This window comes from Scyliorhinus canicula, chromosome 11, assembly GCF_902713615.1.
Source record: "Scyliorhinus canicula chromosome 11, sScyCan1.1, whole genome shotgun sequence".
Lineage (NCBI taxonomy): Eukaryota > Metazoa > Chordata > Chondrichthyes > Carcharhiniformes > Scyliorhinidae > Scyliorhinus > Scyliorhinus canicula.
This window is the reverse complement of record NC_052156.1, coordinates 11948504-11973134: the sequence shown is the minus strand read 5'-3', so window position 1 is coordinate 11973134 and position 24631 is coordinate 11948504. Positions and strand designations below refer to the sequence as shown.

The window sequence follows — 24631 nt, the reverse complement described above, 5'->3', positions numbered from 1 at the left end:
AAATTCAATCATTCATTATGGTGGGATTTGAACCCATGTCCCCAGAGAATTCGCCTGGGCCTCTGGGTGACTCGTCCAGTGACATTACCATCCCTCCGATAACTTGTGTAATTGTATCACGTGCATCTTGAATAAAATGATTCCACTGGAGGATTGTGCGCAGAAGAACTGCCTTGAATGCAGCAGAATTTAGCTCTTGTTGAACCAAGATGTGACTTTGCGATCAAGAAAGCAATTGGTGTCACGAAATGAAAGAGTAGCACACGACACACATGGAAACACGACAATGGGTTACCATCATTGGGTTTATTTCAGTTTTTAATACTGAGAAATACTTTGACCTAACTGTACTGTGGGTAAATAAAATGGACAAACAGAGAGAAAGCTGAGGTGCTTGAAGCCGAATTGTGTTCTGCATTGTCTCTACATCACCTGATAGACTCAGAAACTGGATTGATCCAAATATCCATAGAGAACAGAAAGACTTACAGGCTCTGACATCCAGTACACTATCCAGGTTTCATGGGATGGGTTTCTCCGGCCGTTGGGATTCGCTTTTCCCGCCGGCAGCGCACCCGTGCCTGCGGTTTTCCCGGCGGCATTAGGCGGCTTCAATGGGAAATCCCCTTGACAAGCGCTGGGAAGAGAGAATCCCGTTGCCAGCGAACTGCACGCTGCCGAGCAACTCGCATCTGGGGGACCGGAGAATCCCGCCCATCATGTCCAAGTTTGGTAGGCCAGGAAATTTGCATAGCCATCCCAATATTGCCCTCCCGTCGCCACCAGCCACCTGCTCTGCAGGGTCTTGGGTCCTCAACCAGGGGTCTCCAACGCAGATTGGATGCACTTGAGGACTAGAAAGGTTTGCAGCTGCGAAACTGACCAGTCACTTGGGAGCCCTTTCGCTTTCTCGTAGTAACAAAGCAATTAGAAGACCTCCAGACCTGAAGATTTGGAGAGAGGCTGTAACAGTCCGCAGCCTCCCCTTGCCTTGCTGATGGTCTGGCCCAGCCCCTCTGACGTGAAACGGCCAGTGCACGGGGCCCACTAACAGCTTCTTCAGGCACCCCAGTGCCTGACCATATGCTGCCAGCAAAGGTGGAGGAAAGTGAGGTGGGAGAGTCAGCCAATCGCTCCTCCTTGCCCCATTGCCATGGATACCCTTGTCCAGTACCTGCTGGTGGTGAAACCCGAGGCTGTAAATCCTGAGGGGGCAATAAACAAACCCAGGTTCCTCTGTAAAGCCTGCAATTAACTGAGGACTCCAGAGATGCTTTGGGGGAGACATTAAAGGCATCAAACTATTTTTCCAACAGCCATAGAATCCAGAAATTGCATGTTTCAAAACCCCACATTGTAACATCTGAGTGTGATCACTGATACAGCACTTAACAAACTCCAACAACTCCTCAGCACCAGATACGTAGTTGGGAGACCATTCAGCATTTGCACAGCTTCAAGTAAATCTTCCAATCGTTAACTAGTGTGAAGCTCACAGGCGGTTACAAAGCAACAACCAGTTTCGCTCTCTCACAGTCAGGGAATGGATGTAAGGGGCTGATTACACGATCTGGCAATCTTCACCAATCAATCTAGATCTTTCAGTTTTAGCCCCGCCACTTTAATGGTGAGGGGTTAGTTCATGAATATTACCCCCCCCCGCCCCCAATTTCAGGAACACGTAAGATAATAGGGAAACGTTGCCACAGTTGAAACATGATAACACACAAGGCTATGGACCAAGTTCTGGAAAATGCGATTGGAATAGATAGGTGCATGATGGCCGTCACAGACACGATGGGCTGAAGGGCCTCTTTCTGTGCTGTAAAACCCAATGCCACTATGACATTCCAATCCTTCTAAAGACTTTGCACTTCATCCCACTCATTTACTTGTCTGAATACAATAATATAATCAATGCAATATCATAAGGCCATGAGACATAGGAGCAGATTTAGGCCACTCGGCCCATCGAGTCTGCTCCGCCATTCAATCATGGCTGATATTTTTCTCATCCCCATTCTCCTGCCTTCCCCCCATAACCCCGGATCCCCATATTGATAAAGAACTTACCTATCCCTGTCTCAAAGACACTCGGTGATTTGACCTCCACAGCCTTCCGCGGCAAAGAGTTCCACAGATTCACCACCCTCAGGCTGAAGAAATTCCTCCTCATCTCAGTTTTAAAGGATCGTCCCTTTAGTCTGAGATGGTGTCCTGTGGTTCTAGGTTTTCCTGCAAGTGGAAACATCCTCTCCACATCCACTCGATCCAGGCCTTGCATATCCTCCAAGCCCATCCTCAACCAACACTACCATTTCCACCTCAGGGATGAATGGGTAAATAGAGAAGGGGGTGTGAGGAAGAAAATACATTTGATCAAAAGAACCAACATCAACCTCTGAAAGTATGTCTTTGGTATTTTAATGTAGCGACTGTTCTATTATATTAGGAGTTATTGCACATAATCAGCGGAAGGGAATGTTATTCCAATTAGGATAACTGGCTGATCCTATTGATGTAATTGATACTATTGATTTTCTACTCTTCTGAATGTGATCATTGAGCTCCACTCTGCTTCAATGGTGGAGCTCAACACTCCCCTGGCAATGGGCACGGGGCCTTGTTTCTGTGCAGCCGATGAGCGAATCGCAGTTGAAGATTTGATGGCTGTGATGATAACTGGTCCTCAGGTACGTGAATCAGTACCGAGAATGTAAGAAATAGGAGTGGTGTAGACCATTCAGCCCGTCGGGCCTGCTCCACCATTCAATACGAGCATGCCCGATTTTCAGCTTCAAATTCGTTTTCCAAACTGCTCCCCACATCCCTTGATTCCCTGAGAGAACAAACATCTGTCTATCTCAGCCTTAATTATAGTCAACATCCGCAAACCCTTGGGGTAGACAATTCCAAAGATTCACAATCCTTAGAGTGACAAAATTTCTCCTCACCTCAGTTCCAAATGATCAATCCCCTATCCTGAACCTGTGCTCCCATGTTCTAGATTCCCTATCCAGTAGATTCTTCGAAACTCGCAAAAGTATAAGCTCAATGTCCTCTCATCATAGGACAACTTTCTTTGTCACAAGGATCAGTCGAGCGAACCTTTGCTATCCTGCCTTCAATCCTTCCATAAAACTGGAGGCTTAAACTGCACATAGTACTCCAGATGTGGCCTCACCAATGTCTTGTACAATTACCCCAAGATTCTTTATTCTCGTACTCCTGTCCTCTTTCAGTGAAGGCCAACATGTCAGGTTGCTGCACCTGCGTGCTAGCTTTCTGTGTTCCTTGTACGAACACAGCCAAGTCTCTCTGAGCATCAACAGTAACAAGTTTCAGCCCTTTTTAAAAACATTCTGCTTTTCTATGCTTACGACAAAAGTGATTAACCTCACACATTGCCACATTATACTCCATCTGCTATCTTGTTGCCCACTCATTGAATCTTTGTCTCTGTGTACCCCTCACAGCTTACATTTCCACCTAGCTCTGCATCGTCAGTAAACTTAGATACATTTATCTTTTAAGTCATGAATATAGACTGTAAATAGCTGAGGTCCCTTGTGTCACGGCATCAGTCACAAACTGCCACCTTGACAATGTCCCATTCATGCCCACTCTTTGCTTCCTATCTGTTAACCATGCTCTCTCCATGCTCATATGTCACCCCAACTACGTGAGCCCTTAACTTGCCTTTCAACCTTTCATGTGACACCTTTTTAACTATCTTCTGGAAATCCAGGTGTAGGGCATCTGCTGGTTCCTCTTTACCTACCCTATTAGTTACATCCTCAGAAAACTCTAATAAATTTGTCAAACATAATTTCCCGTTCGTAAAACCATGTTGCCTTGATCTGATCATGCACGATTATAGAGTTATAGAACAGTACAGCACAGAACAGGCCCTTCGGCCCTCGATGTTGTGCCGAGCAATGATCACCCTACTCAAACCCATGTATCCACCTTATACCCATAACTCAACAACCCCCCCCTTTAACCTTACTTTTTTTTTAGGACACTAAGGGCAATTTAGCATGGCCAATCCACCTAACCCCGCACATCTTTGGACTGTGGGAGGAAACCGGAGCACCCGGAGGAAACCCACGCACACACGGGGAGGACGTGCAGACTCCGCACAGACAGTGACCCAGCCGGGAATCGAACCTGGGACCCTGGAGCTGTGAAGCATTTATGCTAACCACCATGCTACCGTGCTGCCCTAAATCTACGCGCATTGTTAAGACTTTCTAAGAAAATAGATTCCAGCACTGTCTTGATGACCAATGTCCTGTTAACTGGTGTGTAGAGTCGTTTTGCATTTCCCTCCTTTCTTGAAAAGCAATGTCGCATTTGCTAACTTTCCATCTGCTGGGACCGTTGCAGAATCATGGGAATTTTGGATGTAGCCCAGAAGGCTCTGGGGAATTGTCGGATTTTAGTCCCTTGACTTTCTCCAGTAGCTTTTCTCGGCTGATAGCAATTTCCTGAATTTCCTCGCTCTTTTGCCTCACCTCGGTTACCCTCCATTTCTGGTATGTAACTAGTGTCTTGTACCATGAAACAGACACAAAATATTTATTCAATGTATCCACCATTTCCTCATTCCCCATAATAGTTTCCCTCGTCCCTGCTCCTAATGGACCAATGTTTACTTTAGCTACTCTCTTCCTTTCTATATACTTGTAAAAGCCCTGACAATCTGTTTTCTTATATTCCAGCTAGTTTGCTCTCATATCCTATTCATTCCCTTTTTATCAACTTTTTGATGGTCCTTTGCTGGTTTCTAAGACGCTCCCAATCCTCAGGCTCACTACTTTTCTTTATAACCTTAAAAGCCTGGGCCGGGATTCTCCCCTACCCGGCAGGGCGGGGGGTCCCGGCGGGATGGAGTGGCGTGAACCACTGCGGCGCGGGCCGCCCCAAAGGTACGGAATTCTCCGCACCTTTAGGGGCCAAGCCCTAACCTTGAGGGGATAGGACCGCGCCGGAGTGGTTGGGGCCACGCCGGCAGGCGGGAACGACCTTTGGCGCCATGCCAGCCGGGGCCGAAGGGACTTCGCCAGCCAGTGGAAGTCCGCACATGCGCCGGAGCGTCAGCATCCCCACGCATGCGCAGGGGAGGGGGTCTTTTCCGTGTCCGCCATCGGGAAGACTATGGCGAACGCGGAAGGAAAAGAGTGCCCCCACGGCACAGGCCCGCCCGCCGATCGGTGGGCCCCGATCGCGGGCCAGGCCTCCGTGGGGGGCACCCCCCTGTTCTTTAAAGCTAATACTAGCCTTAACTTCTTGAGTAAGCCATAGGTGGATCTTTCTTGCCGAGTATTTCTTTTTCTATGGAAAGCATTTTGATTGAATATTTTGAATATATCTTTAACCGTGCCCCACTCGGCCATAGTTTCAGTTTATTTACCCAACCAACAGTAACCAGTTCTCCCCTCATACTGATGTGATTGTCCTTGCTTGAGTATCAAAGGGTGGAGGAGTTAGCATTGGTCAGGAACGTTAGGACGGTTGGAAATCAGGGGTAATTGAAACAGGCATGTCAACAACTAATCTGTGCCCTGTGGTCTTCATAATTCATGGTTAATTTGGAAATAGATTGCACTGAAATAGCTACATTTGTCCGCTCCTTCATGGATTGTGGGCGTCACTGGCTGGGACAGCAGTTATTGTCCATCCCTAATTGCCCTTGAACTGAGTGGCTTGCCATTTAAGAGTCAACCACATTGCTGGGATCTGGACTCACACGTAGCCCAGACAGAGAACCAGATGTTTTTTTACGACAATGGTTTTATAATCATCCTTAGACTTTTCATTCCAGATTTTACCATTTACTGTGGTGGGATTTGAACTTGGATCATCAGAGCATTACGCTGGGTCTCTGGGTTACTAGGCTACTGAAAAATACCACGACACCATAGGCTCTTCCTCCTCCTCATTCACAATGAGATACTAATAACAGGGGTTAGGGATCTAAATGGGCAGGAATGGCGGAGTCACTTGATGTAGTCCTTCTTTGGTATTTCAACATGGTTTCTCAGTTAACCTTCACGGCAGCATGGTAGCACAGTGGTTAGCACCGTGGCTTCACAGCTCCAGGGTCTCAGGTTCGATTCCCGGCTTGGGTCACTGTCTGTGCGGAGTCTGCACGTTCTCCCCGTGTCTGCGTGGGTTTGCTCCGGGTGCTCAGGTTTCCTCCCACAGTCCAATAATGTGCAGGTTAGGTGGATGGCCATGATAAATTACCCTTAGTGTCCAAAAGAGGTTAGGAGCGGTTACGGGGATAGTGTAGAAGTGTGGGCTTAAGTGGGGTGGTCTTTGCAAGGGTCCGTGCAGATTCGATGGGCCGAATGGCCTCCTTGCGCACTGTAAAATCTATGTTCTATGCTCACATTTCTTTACATTTATTTTAATCAAGTTTCCATCAGTTTTGGAGAGACACCGTGAAATGTAGCTCAGCAACTCAACCTACGGCAAAGAACAGGTTCTTATATCGCAAAGAAATAACTTCCATTGGAAAAAAAACACATAAAATAACCTCAGAACATCCCAAAGTGCTTTGAAATGGCGTCACCATTGTATTGTAGCAATTGTATTGCAGCGGCCACACATCGAGCTCCCAAACACAGCAATACGATAATAACCAGATAATGTTTTAGTGCTGTTGGTTGAGGGATAAGGATCAGGGCAAATTCCCCTGTCATCTTCTAAATAGTGTTACGGGGCATTTTACGTCCACCTGTGCAAGCGGACAGGTCTTTGGTTTAATGCCTCATCCACAAGGCAGAACCTCCGACAGCTCTCAGCTCTCACTTGGTCAGGGCAGCACGGTGGCCTAGTGGTTAGCACAACCGCCTCACAGCGCTGAGGTCCCAGGTTCGATCCCGGCTCTGGGTCACTGTCCCTGTGGAGTTTGCACATTCTCCCCGTGTCTGCGTGGGTTTCGCCCCCACAACCCAAAAATGTGCAGAGTAGGTGGATTGGCCACGCTAAATTGCCCCTTAATTGGAAAAAATAATTGGGTAATCTAAATTTAATAAAAAAAAGCTCTCACTTGGTCTAGATTTTGAGCTCAAGTCATGGGGCGGGATTCGAACCCCTGATCTTTTGACTCAAGAGGCGAGAGTGCTACTTACACTGTGCCCACAGTATCCCGATACATGTATGACTGGCCCCTTACGTTTAACGTTCCGCGGTAAAATTGGCCAATACAAAATGGCAGCGAAATGACAAATGGAGTTAGCTTGGCACAAAAAAGATGCAGTTTTCACTTTGAGGGCTGACCTGCTGGCAGCAGTGAGAGTCCTGCATTGCCCCATCCCACCGCTCCCCCAAATCCACTGACCCGTCCCTCTGGGCAACCCAGGGCAGAGTGCGGAGAGGGAGGGAAAGGCAGGAGCCCTCACTATTCCTGTGGTGCCTGCAGAAACCTCCAAAGAAGAATGTGAAATTGCCATCTTTAAATGGTTATTTGGAACGCGGCATGGTGGAGCAGTGGTCATCACTGCTGCCTCACGGCGCCAAGGACCCGGGTTCGATCCCAGCCCTGGGTCACAATCCAAGTAGAGTTTGCACATTCTCTCTCTATTTGCTTGGGTCTCACCCTCACAACCCAAAACGATGTGCAGTGTAGGTGGATTGGCCACACTAAATTGCCCCTTCACTGGGGGAAAAAAAAGAATTGGGTACCCTAAATTTTTTAAAAATAAAATAAATGGTTATTTGCGTCTGAATAAGTATAATCCTCTGCTGTTCGTACGTCTGTCTTAGGGCGCCCTGTTTGCATTTCAAATGGACCGTAGCGAGACATTCCATCCGACCAGGTCAGATGGGGGATGGGAAGATTGCCAGATGCAGAGTGGAAGGGAGAATAACACTTTCTTTGGGGCGGAGGCCGAAATGGCGACCACCTCTTTTCCGCCGAGCGAGAGCACTCAAGATCCAGCGCAGTATTTCAGAAGGAAATTAATGGGATTCACAAAAATAAAGGAATTCAGTAACAGACTAATAAGCGCGATTCACTGTTCCGTTGACCCTCATTGTAAAGCACGAGCCAGCCCAACATTTTCCACCTGCCCTCTCACTGCCTGCCCAGAACAAACCTTTCTTTCGCCTTGTGCATTTGGCGGTTACCCAAAGTGACTCAGAACGACCAACAACTTGGAGATCTGGAGGGAACAGGCCATATATAGGAATGTATATATGATTGGAAGTACATCACACGACCATGCACATATCGTCCCTCTCTGTTGGAGCTTCCAGCCAAATTCAGTAATGTTCAGGCATGAATGGCATTGGCCACATCAGTGAATACAAGTCTGCTGGGCCTCTGTAAGGATCCTTGACTCGGCATCAGAATCTAGGAGAACGAAACATGGAAATGAGTCACTTAGCAACGAGTCAGAATTCGCCCCTCCGCCGGATTTTCTGATTGATAGTCATCCTGGCAGACTCCTAGCATGTCTTGTTAACTCTTAAGACATATGGGAAGTTTGACATTCCTCATCTTCCACCTTTTCCAATGTTGAGGAAGTGGTGAAGTGGCCATTTTAAATGTAATCAGTCGTGCTCCCATTTCAAGTTCTTTTACCTTCCAATTCACCATAAAATCCAACCTGTACAGTGCCCACCTCAGCAAGCTGAGAGCCAGAATGTTCCCTGCTCCATGGCCAGCCAAGATGCAGAGATTGCACCTTAGTTACCCCAGAAATATAAACTCATTGGGGTAGATTTTATCTTTGGTAACAAAGGAACAATGCCATGTTATTCAGCCCCTCATCTCTAAATCTCACTGATCCTGCATTTCCCCGATTTCACGCCATTGTAAAAATATTCGTATCTATCTTTACTATACGTCTAAAATGAATGACTTCACCCTTCCCATGACAGTAACATCAGTCTGTGAATAGTCTTCCTGCTTTAACATCTCTCTCCATTGACCTCACTCAATATCAGGAGGGATTAAAAGGGGGGGTGATTCTCTATAACTTATTTTAACCGATCAAGCAAAGACAAGATATACCCCACCACAGTTTGATCAAAACAAAGTGTCTCAGCCAATTGGATTATGGATTTGACTATGGCACATCTCACTAACTGTTAATGCTCACTACCAATTCTCATTATTAACCCTCACTGGCAATCCTCACTGTTAACACGCATTGCCAACCCTCACTGTCAACCTAAATTGCTAACCTACACTGACAATCCACATGCCAAACATCACTGCCAACCCTCACTGCTAACCTTCACCGCCAACCCTCAGAACCAACCCTCACTGCCAACCCTCACTGCCAACCCACACTGCCAACCCTCACCGCCAACCCTCAGAACCAACCCTCACTGCCAACCCTCACCGCCAACCCTCACTGCCAACCCTCCCTGCCAACCCTCACTGCCAACCTTCACCGCCAACCCTCACCGCCAACCCTCACTGTCAACCTAAATTGCTAACCTACACTGACAATCCACATGCCAAACATCACCGCCAACCCTCACTGCTAACCTTCACCGCCAACCCTCAGAACCAACCCTCACTGCCAACCCTCACTGCCAACCCACACTGCCAACCCTCACCGCCAACCCTCAGAACCAACCCTCACTGCCAACCCTCACCGCCAACCCTCACTGCCAACCCTCACTGCCAACCCTCACTGCCAACCTTCACCGCCAACCCTCACCGCCAACCCTCACTGCCAACCCTCACTGCCAACCCTCACTGCCAACCCTCACTGCCAACCCTCAATGCCAACCCTCACTGCCAACCCTCACTGCCAACCCTCAATGCCAACCCTCACTGCTAACCCTCACTGCCAACCCTCACTGCCAACCCTCACTGCCAACCCTCACTGCCAACCCTCACTGCTAACCTTCACCGCCAACCCTCACCGCCAACCCTCACCACCAACCCTCACTGCTAACCCTCACTGCCAACCCTCACTGCCAACCCTCACTGCTAACCCTCACTGCCAACCCTCACTGCCAACCCTCACTGCCAACCCTCAATGCCAACCCTCACTGCCAACCCTCACTGCTAACCCTCACTGCCAACCCTCAATGCTAACCCTCACTGCTAACCCTCACTGCTAACCCTCACTGCTAACCCTCACTGCCAACCCTCACTGCTAACCTTCACCGCCAACCCTCAGAACCAACCCTCACTGCCAACCCTCACTGCCAACCCTCACTGCCAACCCTCACTGCCAACCCTCACTGCCAAGCCTCACCGCCAACCCTCACCGCCAGCCCTCACCGCCAACCCTCACCGCTAACCCTCACCGCCAACCCTCACTGCCAACCCTCACTGGCAACCCTCACTGCTAACCCTCACTGCCAACCCTCACTGCCAAGCCTCACCGCCAACCCTCACCGCCAACCCTCACCGCCAACCCTCACCGCCAACCCTCACCGCCAAGCCTCACTGCCAACCCTCACTGCCAACCCTCACTGCCAACCCTCACTGCCAACCCTCACTGCCAACCCTCACTGCTAACCCTCACTGCCAACCCTCACTGCCAACCCTCACTGCCAACCCTCAATGCCAACCCTCACTGCCAACCCTCACTGCTAACCCTCACTGCCAACCCTCAATGCTAACCCTCACTGCTAACCCTCACTGCTAACCCTCACTGCTAACCCTCACTGCCAACCCTCACTGCTAACCTTCACCGCCAACCCTCAGAACCAACCCTCACTGCCAACCCTCACTGCCAACCCTCACTGCCAACCCTCACTGCCAACCCTCACTGCCAAGCCTCACCGCCAACCCTCACCGCCAGCCCTCACCGCCAACCCTCACCGCTAACCCTCACCGCCAACCCTCACTGCCAACCCTCACTGGCAACCCTCACTGCTAACCCTCACTGCCAACCCTCACTGCCAAGCCTCACCGCCAACCCTCACCGCCAACCCTCACCGCCAACCCTCACCGCCAACCCTCACCGCCAAGCCTCACTGCCAACCCTCACTGCCAACCCTCACTGCCAACCCTCACTGCCAACCCTCACTGCTAACCCTCACCGCCAAACCTCACCGCTAACCCTCACTGCTAACCCTCACTGCCAACCCTCACTGCCAACCCTCACTGCCAACCCTCACTGCCAACCCTCAATGCCAACCCTCACTGCTAACCCTCACTGACAACCCTCACTGCCAACCCTCACTGCCAACCCTCACTGCCGACCCTCACTGCTAACCTTCACCGCCAACCCTCAGAACCAACCCTCACTGCCAACCCTCACTGCCAACCCTCACTGCCAACCCTCACTGCCAACCCTCACTGCCAACCCTCACTGCCAACCATCACTGCCAACCATCACTGCCAACCCTCACCGCCAACCCTCACCGCCAGCCCTCACCGCCAGCCCTCACCGCTAACCCTCACCGCCAACCCTCACCGCCAACCCTCACTGCCAACCCTCACTGCTAACCCTCACTGCCAACCCTCACTGCCAAGCCTCACCGCCAACCCTCACCGCCAACCCTCACCGCCAACCCTCACCGCCAACCCTCACCGCCAAGCCTCACCGCCAACCCTCACCGCCAACCCTCACCGCCAACCCTCACCGCCAACCCTCACCGCCAAGCCTCACCGCCAACCCTCACCGCCAACCCTCACCGCCAACCCTCACCGCCAACCCTCACCGCCAACCCTCACCGCCAACCATCACTGCCAACCCTCACTGCCAACCCTCACTGCCAACCCTCACTGCCAACCCTCACTGCCAACCCTCACTGCTAACCCTCACTGCTAACCCTCACTGCCAACCCTCACTGCTAACCCTCACCGACAAACCTCACCGCTAACCCTCACCGCTAACCCTCACTGCCAACCCTCACTGCCAACCCTCACTGCCAACCCTCAATGCCAACCCTCACTGCTAACCCTCACTGACAACCCTCACTGCCAACCCTCACTGCCAAGCCTCACTGCCAACCCTCACTGCCAACCCTCACTGCTAACCTTCACCGCCAACCCTCAGAACCCTCACTGCCAACCCTCACTGCCAACCCTCACTGCCAAGCCTCACCGCCAACCCTCACCGCCAGCCCTCACCGCCAACCCTCACCGCTAACCCTCACCGCCCACCCTCACCGCCAACCCTCACCGCCAACCCTCACTGCTAACCCTCACTGCCAACCCTCACTGCCAACCCTCACTGCCAACCCTCACTGCTAACCCTCACTGCTAACCCTCACTGCCAACCCTCACTGCTAACCCTCACCGACAAACCTCACCGCTAACTCTCACCGCTAACCCTCACTGCCAACCCTCACTGCCAACCCTCACTGCCAACCCTCACTGCCAACCCTCACTGCCAACCCTCAATGCCAACCCTCACTGCTAACCCTCACTGACAACCCTCACTGCCAACCCTCACTGCCAAGCCTCACTGCCAACCCTCACTGCCAACCCTCACTGCCAACCCTCACTGCTAACCCTCACTGCTAACCCTCACTGCCAACCCTCACCGCCAGCCCTCACCGCCAACCCTCACCGCTAACCCTCACCGCCCACCCTCACCGCCAACCCTCACCGCCAACCCTCACCGCTAACCCTCACTGCCAACCCTCACTGCCAAGCCTCACCGCCAACCCTCACCGCCAACCCTCACCGCCAACCCTCACCGCCAACCCTCACCGCCAAGCCTCACCGCCAACCCTCACCGCCAATCCTCACCGCCAACCCTCACTGCCAACCCTCACCGCCAACCCTCACCGCCAACCCTCACTGCCAACCCTCACTGCCAACCCTCACTGCCAACCCTCACTGCCAAACCTCACTGCCAACCCTCACTGCCAACCCTCACTGCCAAACCTCACTGCCAACCCTCACTGCCAACCCTCACTGCCAACCCTCACTGCTAACCCTCACTGCTAACCCTCACTGCCAACCCTCACTGCCAACCCTCACTGACAACCCTCACTGCCAACACTCACTGCCAACCCTCACTGCTAACCCTCACCGCCAAACCTCACTGCTAACCCTCACCGCCAACCCTCACTGCCAACCCTCACTGCCAACCCTCACTGCTAACCCTCACTGCCAATCCTCACTGCCAACCCTCACTGCCAATGCACACTGCCAACTCTCACTGCCAACCATCACTGCCAACTCGCACTTCCATCCTCCCTGCCTACCCTCACTGCCAACCCTCACTGCTCAGCATTGTTGCCAACTCTCACTGCCAACCTCACTGCTAATTCACACAGCCATCCTCCCTGCCTACCCTCACTACCAACCCACACTGCCAACTCTCACTGCCAACCCCCACTGCCAACCACCACTGCCAATTCACACAGCCATCCTCTCTGGCTACCCTCACTGCCAACCCTCACTGCCAACCCTCATTGCCGACTCTCACTGCCAACCCTCACTGCCAACCCTCACTGCCAACTCGCACTTCCATCCTCCCTGCCTACCCTCACTGCCAACCCTCACTGCTTAGCATTGTTGCCAACTCTCACTGCCAACCATCACTGCCAATTCACACAGCCATCCTCCATGCCTACCCTCACTGCCAACCCTCACTGTCAACCCTCACTGCCAACCCCCACTTCCAACTCTCACTGCCAACCCTCACTGCCAACTCTCACTGCCAACCATCATTGCCAATTCACACAGCCATCCTCCCTGCCAACCCTCACTGCCAACCCTCACTGCCAACCCTCACTGCCTACCCTCACTGCCTACCCTCACTGCCTACCCTCACTGCCAACTCTCACTGCCAACCCTCACTGCCAACCATCACTGCCAACTCGCACGACCATCCTCCCTGCCTAACCTCACTGCCAGCCCTTACTGCCAACTCCTTACTGCCAACACCACTGCCAACCTTCACTGCTTAGCTATGCTGCCCTCACTGCCAACTCGCACTGCCATCTTCCCTGCCTACCCTCAATGTCAGCCTCACTACCAACTCTTCCTGTTAAACCTCGCACACATGGAAAATGTCCACTGCGACAGGCTTCCAGGTTGCAGCCACCCGTTAGGCCTAAGCAGCCAGGGGCATCTTCAGAATCGGTCATCTGATGAATATAAAGAGCTGTTGCCAGAGTGGTGCCCCCAGTGACTGATAAATGCTGCGAAAAGGGTGTTTGGGATGGATGCCACCTTACCTTGCTCTGGGATGCTTGCGAAGCTGATTCACGGCCATGATCAAGCAGCTCCTGCTCCAGCTCATCCTGCTCTTCGCCAGGGTCAAAGTTGTACATGGGCATCAGCTGATGACGTAGTTTTTCCAGCCTATCAGGTGGGTAAAAAGCAACGGAAAAGCAACATTTAAAGACAGTTTTTCAGCAGCTGAATGTCCCTCGAGTGTCACAAAGAAATCTGAAGAATCACACGCACCATTTGAATGGTTAGCCTTTCAAAGGGTGCCTGTATTTTTGTATAAGTGTCAACCTCAGGCCCCTCGTCAGTTATTAAGCACAAGACTCTCAGGTGAACTCTACAGTCTGGTTCATCTGCCGATTTATGCTCCATTATCCAATCGAGCCTCTGGGTCACAGAGGCACCACAGTTGGCAATCCCCCAGCCAGCGAGTGGAAAGCAGGCAGGTTAGCACTGTTGCTTCACAGCACCAGGGTCCCAGGTTCGATTCCTGTCTGTGCGGAGTCTGCACGTCCCCCTCCCCCCCCCCCCCCCCCCCCCCCCCCCGTGTCTGCGTGGGCTTCCTCCTGGTGCTCCGGATTCCTCCCACAAGTCCCGAAAGACGTGCTATTAGGTAATTTGGATATTCTGAATTCCCCCTCTGTTTACCCGAACAGGCGGCGGAATGTGGTGACTAGGGGATTGTCACAGTAACTTCATTGCAGTGTTAATGTTAGCCGACTTGTGACACTAATGAAGATTATTATTATGTAATCAGACTGGCAGCCGGGCCAATAAGGGAAGAGAAAATGGGAGGAGAATATTGTTGACTTTTTAATTTCTAAATTCCAGGTTTCTTTTTACAAGCTGCTTAGCAATCACACCACCACTAAAATTAGGATGATTCAAACTCCATCAGCTTCTGTCCTTGCTGAGTTACACTAAGCCATGAAGTAAGCAGCTCTCATGGAGTTGTGACTACATTGAGGAATTGACTACACTTTATCAGAAGAGAAAAAACACTTCAGGACATCTAAAGGCGCTATAATCAGTGCAAGCTTTGTTTTTCTTTCCTTCTCTTTTCTTCCATCTTTCTATTTCTTTTTCTCTCTTTCTTCCTTCCTTACTTTCATTTTTGTTTTCAATCATTTTCTTTCATTCTTTTTCCTTTTCCCTGCATAGTTGACTGCATAACCAGCATGGTGGCATAGTGGTTAGCACTTTTGCCTCACACCACCAATGACCTGGGCAGCACGGTAGCATAGTGGTTAGCACAATTGTTTCACAGCTCCAGGGTCCCAGGTTCGATCGCCCGGCTTGGGTCACTGTCTGTGCGGAGTCTGCACGTTCTCCTCGTGTGTGCGTGGGTTTCCTCCGGGTGCTCTGGTTTCCTCCCACAGTCCAAAGATGTGCAGGTTTGGTGGATTGGCCATGCTAAATTGCCCTTAGAGTCCAAAATTACCCTTAGTGTTGGGTGGGGTTACTGGGTTATGGGGTTATGGGGATAGGGTGGAGGTGTAGGCTGGGGTAGGGTGCTCTTTCCAGGAGCTGGTGCAAACTCAATTGGCTGAATGGCCTCCTTCTGCACTGTAAATTCTGTGAAATCTATGAATTGTGGCCTTGGGTGGAATTTCCACTTCTCCCCGTGTCTGTGTGGGTTTCCTCCGGTTTTCTCACAGTCCAAAGATGTGCAGATTTGGTGGATTTGCCATGATCAATGGGTTACGGGGGTAGAGAGAGGGAGTGGGCCGAGGTAGAGTGGGCCTGTCATGTTCTGTAGACTGGCCAATATGAATGATGTCCTCCAGAACATCTAGTTTAAATAATTTATTATGAAACAACTGCGTGCTGAAGATAACTCGGATAAATAAAATGATAAACTACTAACACTAATTAACTATTGTAGAGTTACTGCGAAATATGTCAATCCTCCAACACGGCCTACTCTCAACTCCCCAGCCACAGGTGGGTTTACACTGCCACCTAGTGGTCAGAGGTCGTGTGTGACATTATGTACTGAATTGCTTTATGCATAGCATTACAGGGCCCAGGTAGGGTGCTTTTCCGGAGGGTCGGTACAGACTCGATGGGCCAAATGGCCTCCTTCTGCACTGGAGGGATTCTCTATATTCTGTGAGACTACACCTCAATTGTCATGCACAGTCAAGCAGCCCTTTGAGTCACTGGTTTCCTGGGTTCAAGCACCTCTTTGGACTTGGGCGCAAAAATCAAAACTAACAGTGCAGCATCGAGGGAGTGCTGTGCTGTCGGGAGTGTTAACGTTTGAATGAGGCCTGTTGGATATAAAAGATCCCATGGCACTATTTTGAAGAAGAGCCCTGGTTTTCCCTGGTGCCCTGGACAATGTTTATCCCTCAATTAACATCACAAAAACAGATGAACTGATCATTGTCACATTGCTGTTTGTGGATCGAGCTGTGAACAGATTGGCTGCTGCGCTTTGTTCGAAGCACGGTGCTACCAAGGCACCACATAAATGCCAGTTGTGTAGCACTCCATCCAGTGGTCTGAGTGGGTACTGCCCCAGCTGAATGTAAGTGGCTGGCAGACGGTTTCAGAGGAAGCTCCTGAGAGTTAAACCCGTGACCTTGGACGGGGTATGGGTTGGGGAGGTAGCCACAGCGACGACCAGGGCTCTTGAGGCTGGTCCAAAGCATCTTTGAATTTTGAGTCATGGATTTGTTGCTCAAAACAGACAAGAGGTTCCTGCTACTCACCTTCCAATCTTCAGAAAGCCCTTCAGCGTGTCCCAAGTGAAATCCTCAATCCCACTCGTGCCAGGGCTTCCGACTGACCCAACACCCAATAACAGCATGTGTGCATAGCCCACCCCTCTTCGTCACTGGGTGACAAATGGGTAAAGGATTGGCAACATTAACACTAAAAGGTACGGATTGAGGGCCCCCATGGAAAATCCCGTCTGTTTGTCTTTTTAACAAAAACGTTAATCTGTTTAAGCACAAATTGCCCGAGATTGTGAACTTGAGTCCTGCATTTGGACCTGGAACCTACAACACGAGCGTCAATTGCATTCTACACACACAGGCATAATAGCTAAGGCAGTCCCAGGGCTAATCCCTGGTCTGTGTCGGATTTCCATGGTGTTCCCATGGTGTTCCCATGGTGTTCCCCATGGTGTTGCCCATGGTGTTCCCATGGTGTTGCCCATGGTGTTCCCATGGTGTTCCCATGGTGTTCCCCATGGTGTTGCCCATGGTGTTCCCATGGTGTTGCCCATGGTGTTCCCATGGTGTTCCCATGGTGTTCCCATGGTGTTGCCCATGGTGTTCCCATGGTGTTCCCATGGTGTTGCCCATGGTGTTGCCCATGGTGTTTCCATGGTGTTGCCCATGGTGTTCCCATGGTGTCCCCATGGTGTTCCCATGGTGTTGCCCATGGTGTTCCCATGGTGTTCCCATGGTGTTGCCCATGGTGTTCCCATGGTGTTCCCATGGTGTTGCCCATGGTGTTCCCATGGTGTTGCCCATGGTGTTCCCATGGTGTCCCCATGGTGTTCCCATGGTGTTGCCCATGGTGTTCCCATGGTGTTCCCATGGTGTCCCCATGGTGTTCCCATGGTGTTGCCCATGGTGTTCCCATGGTGTTGCCCATGGTGTTCCCATGGTGTCCCCATGGTGTTCCCATGGTGTTGCCCATGGTGTTCCCATGGTGTTCCCATGGTGTTGCCCATGGTGTTCCCATGGTGTTGCCCATGGTGTTCCCATGGTGTTGCCCATGGTGTCCCCATGGTATTGCCCATGGTGTTCCCATGGTATTGCCCATGGTGTTGCACGAGTGGGATAGTTAATGGACGTGTGATTATACAATGTGCCATCTTGTGGATTAGAAGTCAGGGTCTCTCCCTTATCTTGCTTGCCATTTTTATGTTGCTATTTCTCTCGCGGTTTCCTTCTTCAAGCTGCTTCTCTTTCTTCCTCTCCCTGATTCTCTCGCCCTCCTCTTCTGCCTTTCTCGCTCTTTCATCCTTCTGCCCAACTGGTCGTTTATTGACAATGGGCGAACTGGCGGAACGTTCAACCGCCAGCAGGAGTGCGAGGGGAGCGGAGCTGGCAAATCGAGCGAGCTGCCCCCTCCCCACCCAACAGCCAGCAGGGGTGCGAGGAGAGAGGAGCTGGCAAATCGAGAGAGCTGCCCCCTCCCCACCCAACAGCCAGCAGGAGTGCGAGGGGAGAGGAGCTGGCAAATCGAGAGAGCTGCCCCCTCCCCACCCAACAGCCAGCAGGGGTGCGAGGGGAGCGGAGCTGGCAAATCGAGCGAGCTGCCCCCTCCACCCCAAGCCCCGCAGGGGTGCGAGGGGAGCGGAGCTGGCAAATCGAGAGAGCTGCCCCGCCCTCCCCCCAAGCTCCGCAGGGATATTAAATAGAGCAGGAGGATGCTGAGCCTGCAGCATGCCATCTTCACGCCAGTCTCCCAATTTATGGAAGGCGAGTTGCAAAGCGGTGACCCAGCCGCCATTCTGAAATCACTAATTAACAAACTATCAAGCCGGTTAACGACCCGATCCTCCCCAAATTTTGTGTTGAATTTTTCAAGAGTTGGGCACGGACAGGATGGGAATGTCTGATGGCAGCTGTGGACGATGTGGCAGGTGGGTGGTAAAGAAGGCCTGACGCCGAGGACCATGGTTGAATGTAGCAGCGGATTTGGTGGGTGAAGGTGACAGGGTCCGGGCTGTTTTTTAAAATCACACCTTTAACCTTTTTTGAGCTTTCAATAACAACAAAGGTTAATTCTGAGAGCTGGTGGTCTTTACAATTCTAGCCGTGAGCGAGTTTCTGTTTGTGGTCCCACCACATAGGTGGGACTGGGCCCCGAGCCTCCCTGCTCCTCTAATTAGCCATCTTCTCGCTGGGCGCCCACTAACTGGCCATCCCAATGCTTGATTGGCTGCACTGAGACGGTGTGAGTGGGAGTGAGACGAGCTCTCAGGATGCAATTCTCCGCTCTCACGAAAATTCGGAGAATAGCGGGCGGCGTAAATTTATACGGACACGCTGGTCCGACGCCCTCCCGCTATTCTCCCCCCCCCCCCACGCCCGCCTCCCGACACGAATCGCTGCCCGCCCTTTTTTTACGGCGAGCAGCCATTCACTCCTGGCCGATGGGCCGATTTCCAAGGCCCTTTACGGCCGTTTTTACAAGCGTAAAACACACCTGCTCTGGCCGTTCGTAAAAACGGCCGTAAAGTCCCGTTCTCGGGAACCATGGCACCGATTGGCACGGCAGTACCACGGCCGTGCCAAGGGTGCCATGGGCCCGCGATCGGTGGGCACCGATCGCGGGCAGCGCGTATTTACCCCGCGCACTCTTTCTCCCTCCGCCGCCCCGATGGATCCATCCACGGGGCTTCTGGGGGGCATAACGGCCCGCGCATGCGCAGGTTTCACGCACAAGCGCGATGACGTCATCCGCGCATACGCGGGTTGGAGTCGTCCAATCCGCGCATGGGCGGCTGACGTCATCTGACGCGCCAGCCGTCGCTAACTCTGGCTAGCGGGCTTAACGAAATTCGTTAAGCCCGCGATGCCGGAGTTCATGGCCGCGCGATACTAGCCCCGACCGGGGAGATGAATCGGTTCCCGGTCGGGGGGGCGGAGGCTGGTGTCAAACGTGCCCGTTTTTGACGCCAGCTTCCCGAGTTTTCGTAACTCGGGAGAATCGCGCCCTCAGTTTCCATTCCACCTCCCTTCACCTCGCCGAGCCGGCCCACAAAACTGGCGGGGGCCGATTGGCTGCACGTTATGTACCCCTGCCCTATTCCCTATTCCAATGATGCAGGGGTGCCGCCGTTGGACAGGGGTGGGCACGGTTAGAAGCCTGACGACACCGGGTTAAAGTCCAACAGGTTTATTTGGAATCACTAGCTTTCGGAGCGCAGCTCCTTCATCAGGTGAGTCAATCAATCTGGTGTTGTAATACTTCTTACTTTTCCAACTGCACTCTGGGGCCTGACTGGAATTTTAACCTACAACCTGGGTAGGGGAACTTTTAAAGAAAACCTCCCGTGCATCACGAGGCGGAGGTTCTCTCCGCTGGATCTCCACCCTCTTGCCACCCACCCCTGCACAACCCCGTTAATCCCCTCAGGCATCACCCGCAGTTAAAATTGGGGATTAAAGTGTTAAGAAATGAGAATGATCTTTAAACGATCCCACATTTGTTTTTTTATTTTGAAGTCTTGACTTCCAGCCCTAATTTTAGCAGCAGGAACGTTTAGAGCTTCTCCTTTCATCTAGAATGATGTATGTTCATGAATGGAGGGTGACAGAGGGGGGTTGGCACTCAGCTCGGGCCTGAGGATGTGTAGGAGGCCACGCCCTCTCGCTCTCTTATCTTGGCCAGCACTCGCCTGCAGCTTAATGAATGGAGTCACAGGGGAGGGAGGGAAGGAGGAACCGAGGGCCGGCCACAAGTCACAGCGGTTTCTGCGGTCGATGGTCCCCTGGAAGCAAGTGTCACCTCGGGCCAAGCAAACTCGGCAAACCGCAGGACGCCAGGGACGAGGATGTGTCATTCAGCGAGGCCTCTGCCTGTCGCGGGCCGTAAGAGGAACCGAGAGCCAGCTGCACTATTTCAGTTGGAGGCGAGCCGGCCTCGAAGCCCTGAGGATATCCTGCCAGTACAGTTTGTGAATGAGACGTTAACAGCCAGAGCCTGGCCAACCCTAAATCCATCTTTAACCACAACGTCAGGGAAATAAATATCTCAGCAAGAGATCTGGTTTTAATAAAGGGCCTCACCATTCATTCGAACTACCTTACAAAAGACATTTATTTTTTTGCGCAGCAACAGATGGAGAGAATAGTGGGTGGAAATGCAATACCGATGAGAGCATGGGTTTTACTTTCAGATCCTTGGGACAACCTCATCAAAAGGCTGGAGTTCTAATCCCAGCATCAGCTGCCAGATGAACTCAGCTGGCCATGTAGGGGTTCTCAGTTTGGCTACAAGGGAGTTGATTTTCCTTTGCTACTCCAGGGCCATGTACCCAATTCCCTGGGCATCAGTATTGCCAGGAGAGGGAGGCGCCCCTTTCTTTTCTCAATCTCCATGCCCGTACGCAGTAAGACCCGGCTTGGGCTGATTCACTGCAAGTGACATTTGCAGGTGCCAGGCAACGCCCATCTCCAACAAAAGAGAATCTAACTACCTCCCCTTGATGTTCAACAGTATTGCAATCACTGATTCGCCCACGCTCAACACCCGAGGGTGGGGGCTATCATTGACCAGAAACTGGCTCCCCAAAGCCTACCCGCCATCTACAAGGCACAAGCCAGGAGTGTGATAGAATACCCTCCACTTGCCTAGATGGGTGCAGCTCCAACGACACTCAAGAAGCTCCACACCATCCAGGACACAGCAGCCCCGCTTGATTGGCATCCCATCCACCATCATAAATATTAACTCCCTCAACCTGGGCAAGAGCGAGTTGTTCGTGGTGCACCCGGGGGATCAGGAGGAGGTGATTGGTAGGCTCCCACTGAAGCAGGCAGGGAAGAGCTTCAGGTACCTAGGGGTCCAGGTGGCGGGGAGTTGGGGAGCCCTGCACAAGCTCAACCTCACAAGGCCGGTGGAGCAGATGGAGGAGGAGTTCAAGAGGTGGGATATGTTGCCGCTGTCGCTGGCGGGTAGGGTGCAGTCCGTTAAGATGACGGTGCTCCTGAGGTTTTTGTTCCTGTTCCAGTGCCTCCCCATCCTTATCCCGAAGGCCGTTTTTAGGAGGGTCAACAGGAGTATCACGGGAGTTGTGTGGGCGCATGGGACTCCGAGGGTGAGAAGAGTGTTCCTGGAATGGGGCAGGGATGGGGGGGGGGGGGGGGGGCTGGCGTTGTCCAACCTCTGTGGGTACTATTGGGCTGGCAACGCAGCGATGGTGCGTAAGTGGGTAATGGACGAGGAGGGGGCAGCATGGAAGAGGATGGAGGTGGCGTCATATGTGGGCACGAGCCTGGAGGCGCTGGTAACGGCGCCGTTGCTGCTCCCTCCAACGAGGTATACCACGAGCCCGGTGGTGGCGGCTAACTTCAAAATTTGGGGGCAATTGAGACGGCATAGGGGAGAAGTGGGGGGCTCGATGGAGACCCCGATACGGGGGAACCATCGGTTTGTCCCAGGGAGCATTGATGGCGGATTTCTGGGCTGGCACAGGGTAGTGGTTAGGAGGTTGAGGGACCTGTTTGTGGAGGGGAGGTTCGCGAATTTGGGGGAGTTAGAGGGGAAGTTTGGGCTCCCCCCGGGGAACATGTTTAGGTACATGCAGGTGAGGGTGTTTGCCAGGCAGCAGGTGGAGGGGTTCCCCTTGCAGCCCCCACGCGGGGTGCGGGACAGGGTGCTCTCGAGGGTGTGGGTTGGAGGAGGGAGGATTTTGGACATATACCGGGTAATGCAGGAGGTAGAGGAGGCCTCGGTGGAGGAACTGAAGGGGAAATGGGAAGAGGAGCTGGGTGAGGAGATTGAGGAGGGGACGTGGGCAGATGCCCTGGAGAGAGTGAATTTCTCCTCTTCCTGTGCGAGGCTTAGCCTCATATAGTTCAAGGTGCTGCATAGGGCCCACATGACTGGGACGAGGATGAGTAGGTTTTTCGGGGGCGAAGACAGGTGTGCTAAGTGCTCGGAGCCCAATAAACCATGCCCATAATTTTTGGGCGTGTCGAGGGTGGTGGGATCCAGGGTCAAGCCAGGCTGGGGACTCGCAATTTTTGGGGTTGCAGTGGAGCCGGGAGTGCAGGAGGCGAAAGAGGCCGGTGTTCTGGCCTTTGCGTCCCTAGTAGCCCGGCGGAGGATCTTGCTCCAATGGAAGGATGTGAGGCCCCCAAGCGTGGAGGCCTGGATCAATGATATGGCGGGGTTCATTAAATTGGAGAAGGTGAAATTTGCCCTGAGGGGATCAGTACAGGGGTTCTTTAGGCGGTGGCAGCCTTTCCTGGCGGAACGGTAGGGAAATAGGCCGGCAGCAGCAGCAACCGGGGGGGGGGGGGGGGGGGGGGGGGGGGTTTGGTTCGGTGGGAGGGGGAACTGTGTACATGGGTTTGTAGGATGTGGCGGGTGTTATCTCTTTCCCTTTTGTTGTTTGGGTGTTCTTTTGTTTTTTATTTTGTTTGCAGTTGCTTTTGAAGTTGGGGGGGTGTTGTTCTTGGGTTTTTGCCGTGGTTGTTTTGTTAATATTGTTGTGATGTTTATATTTTGTAAAAATCTTAATAAAAATTATTTTTTTTAAATAAATAAATATTAACTCCCTCACAACGCAAACTGGCAGGAGTCTGTACGAGCTACAAGATGAACATCAGCAACTTGGCAAAGATCCTCCAATAGCATCAACCAAACCTGCAACCTCTTCACCAAGAAAGACGAGAGCAACAGATGCAGTAGAACTCTACCATCTGCATGATCCCCTTCCAAGTCACACGCCATCCTGACTTGGGAACGTATCACCGTTCCTTCACTGTCGCTGGGTCAGAATTCTCCCTCCGTCCCAAACAGTACCGTACATGTTCCTACACCACATGAACTGTAGCAGTACAAGAGGGCAACTCACCACCCCCTTCTCATGGGCAATTAGGAATGGGCAATAAATGCTGGCCCAGCCAATGTCATCCACATCCCATGAATGAATTTTAAAGAAATCACCATCTATTGTGGATTAGAGTTTTCAACTCTGCTTGAAGGCATTCCTGGAGGTTTTAATTACATGACCTCCCCTGCCTCAAGTAGCCCCCACCCCCACACTCTTCTGCCAATGGTCATCCGACTTGTCCAACCGCACAGCCTTCCCATGGTTAATTGGTAAGTAAACAGACTCCTCCTTACCTGATTGGATGGTTCTTGACCATCAGCCAAACAGCCACTTTCCCATCTCCAGTCATGGAGGGTTGGCAACCCTGCAGTTCATTGTCCTGGGCTTTCCCGGGGAGGATGGAGTTTGGGCTGTGCTGGAGACGGAAGGAAAGCCCTATTCTACCTGGCCCTGCAGGATTCCTGCTTCGCAATCGAGGCCTTCAAACAACTGCCCTCCTTCAGCAGAGAGAGGGCCACAATCTGAGGGACCCTATGGATGGGCCAACAGCCATTCATGTGCTCCCTCCCCTGGATGGTCTTGAGAAGGAAACGTGGTGGCTTTTTGGCCTGAATACTGTTCAAATGTATTGCACCTCAAAGACATACCAAAGCGTTTTACAGCTGATCAATGTACTTTAGAAGTAGATACTGTTGAACTGCAGGAAGCAGGGCAGCCAATTTATGCTTAGGAAACTCCCACTGCCATCAAAGTAATAATGACCCGATAAACTGCTTTGGAGTTATTTGGCCCAGGTCGCTGGGAGAATTACCTTCCTCTTCTTTGCCTGGGGATCATTTACGGCCATTGAGAAGATAGATAGGGTCTTGGTTCAACATCTCATGCGAAAGGCAGCACCTCCAGAATTGTAGCGCTCGCTCTGTACGGCACTGGGAGTGTCAACTTTGTGCCCAGTCTGCCCAGTGGAACTTAAACCC

General features: G+C 52.0%; 1 protein-coding gene across 5 annotated transcripts in view; it reads right to left on the bottom strand.

Moving 5' to 3' along the window:
* Positions 1-6399: 6399 nt before the first annotated feature.
* Positions 6400-24631, bottom strand: part of LOC119973827 (uncharacterized protein C3orf18 homolog) — a 216203-nt gene continuing 197971 nt past the window's right edge. For 4 of the 5 annotated variants that reach the window (XM_038812275.1, XM_038812276.1, XM_038812277.1 and 1 more), the window contains 2 exons: positions 14125-14251; positions 8209-8365 (listed from right to left, as the gene is read on the bottom strand). In XM_038812275.1, coding sequence (XP_038668203.1) covers positions 8285-8365; positions 14125-14251 — 208 coding nt within the window. In that variant the 3' untranslated portion in view covers positions 8209-8284. Of the gene's footprint in view, positions 8366-14124; positions 14252-24631 lie in introns of all 5 variants that reach the window. The other variant, XM_038812274.1, reaches the window with a different exon arrangement.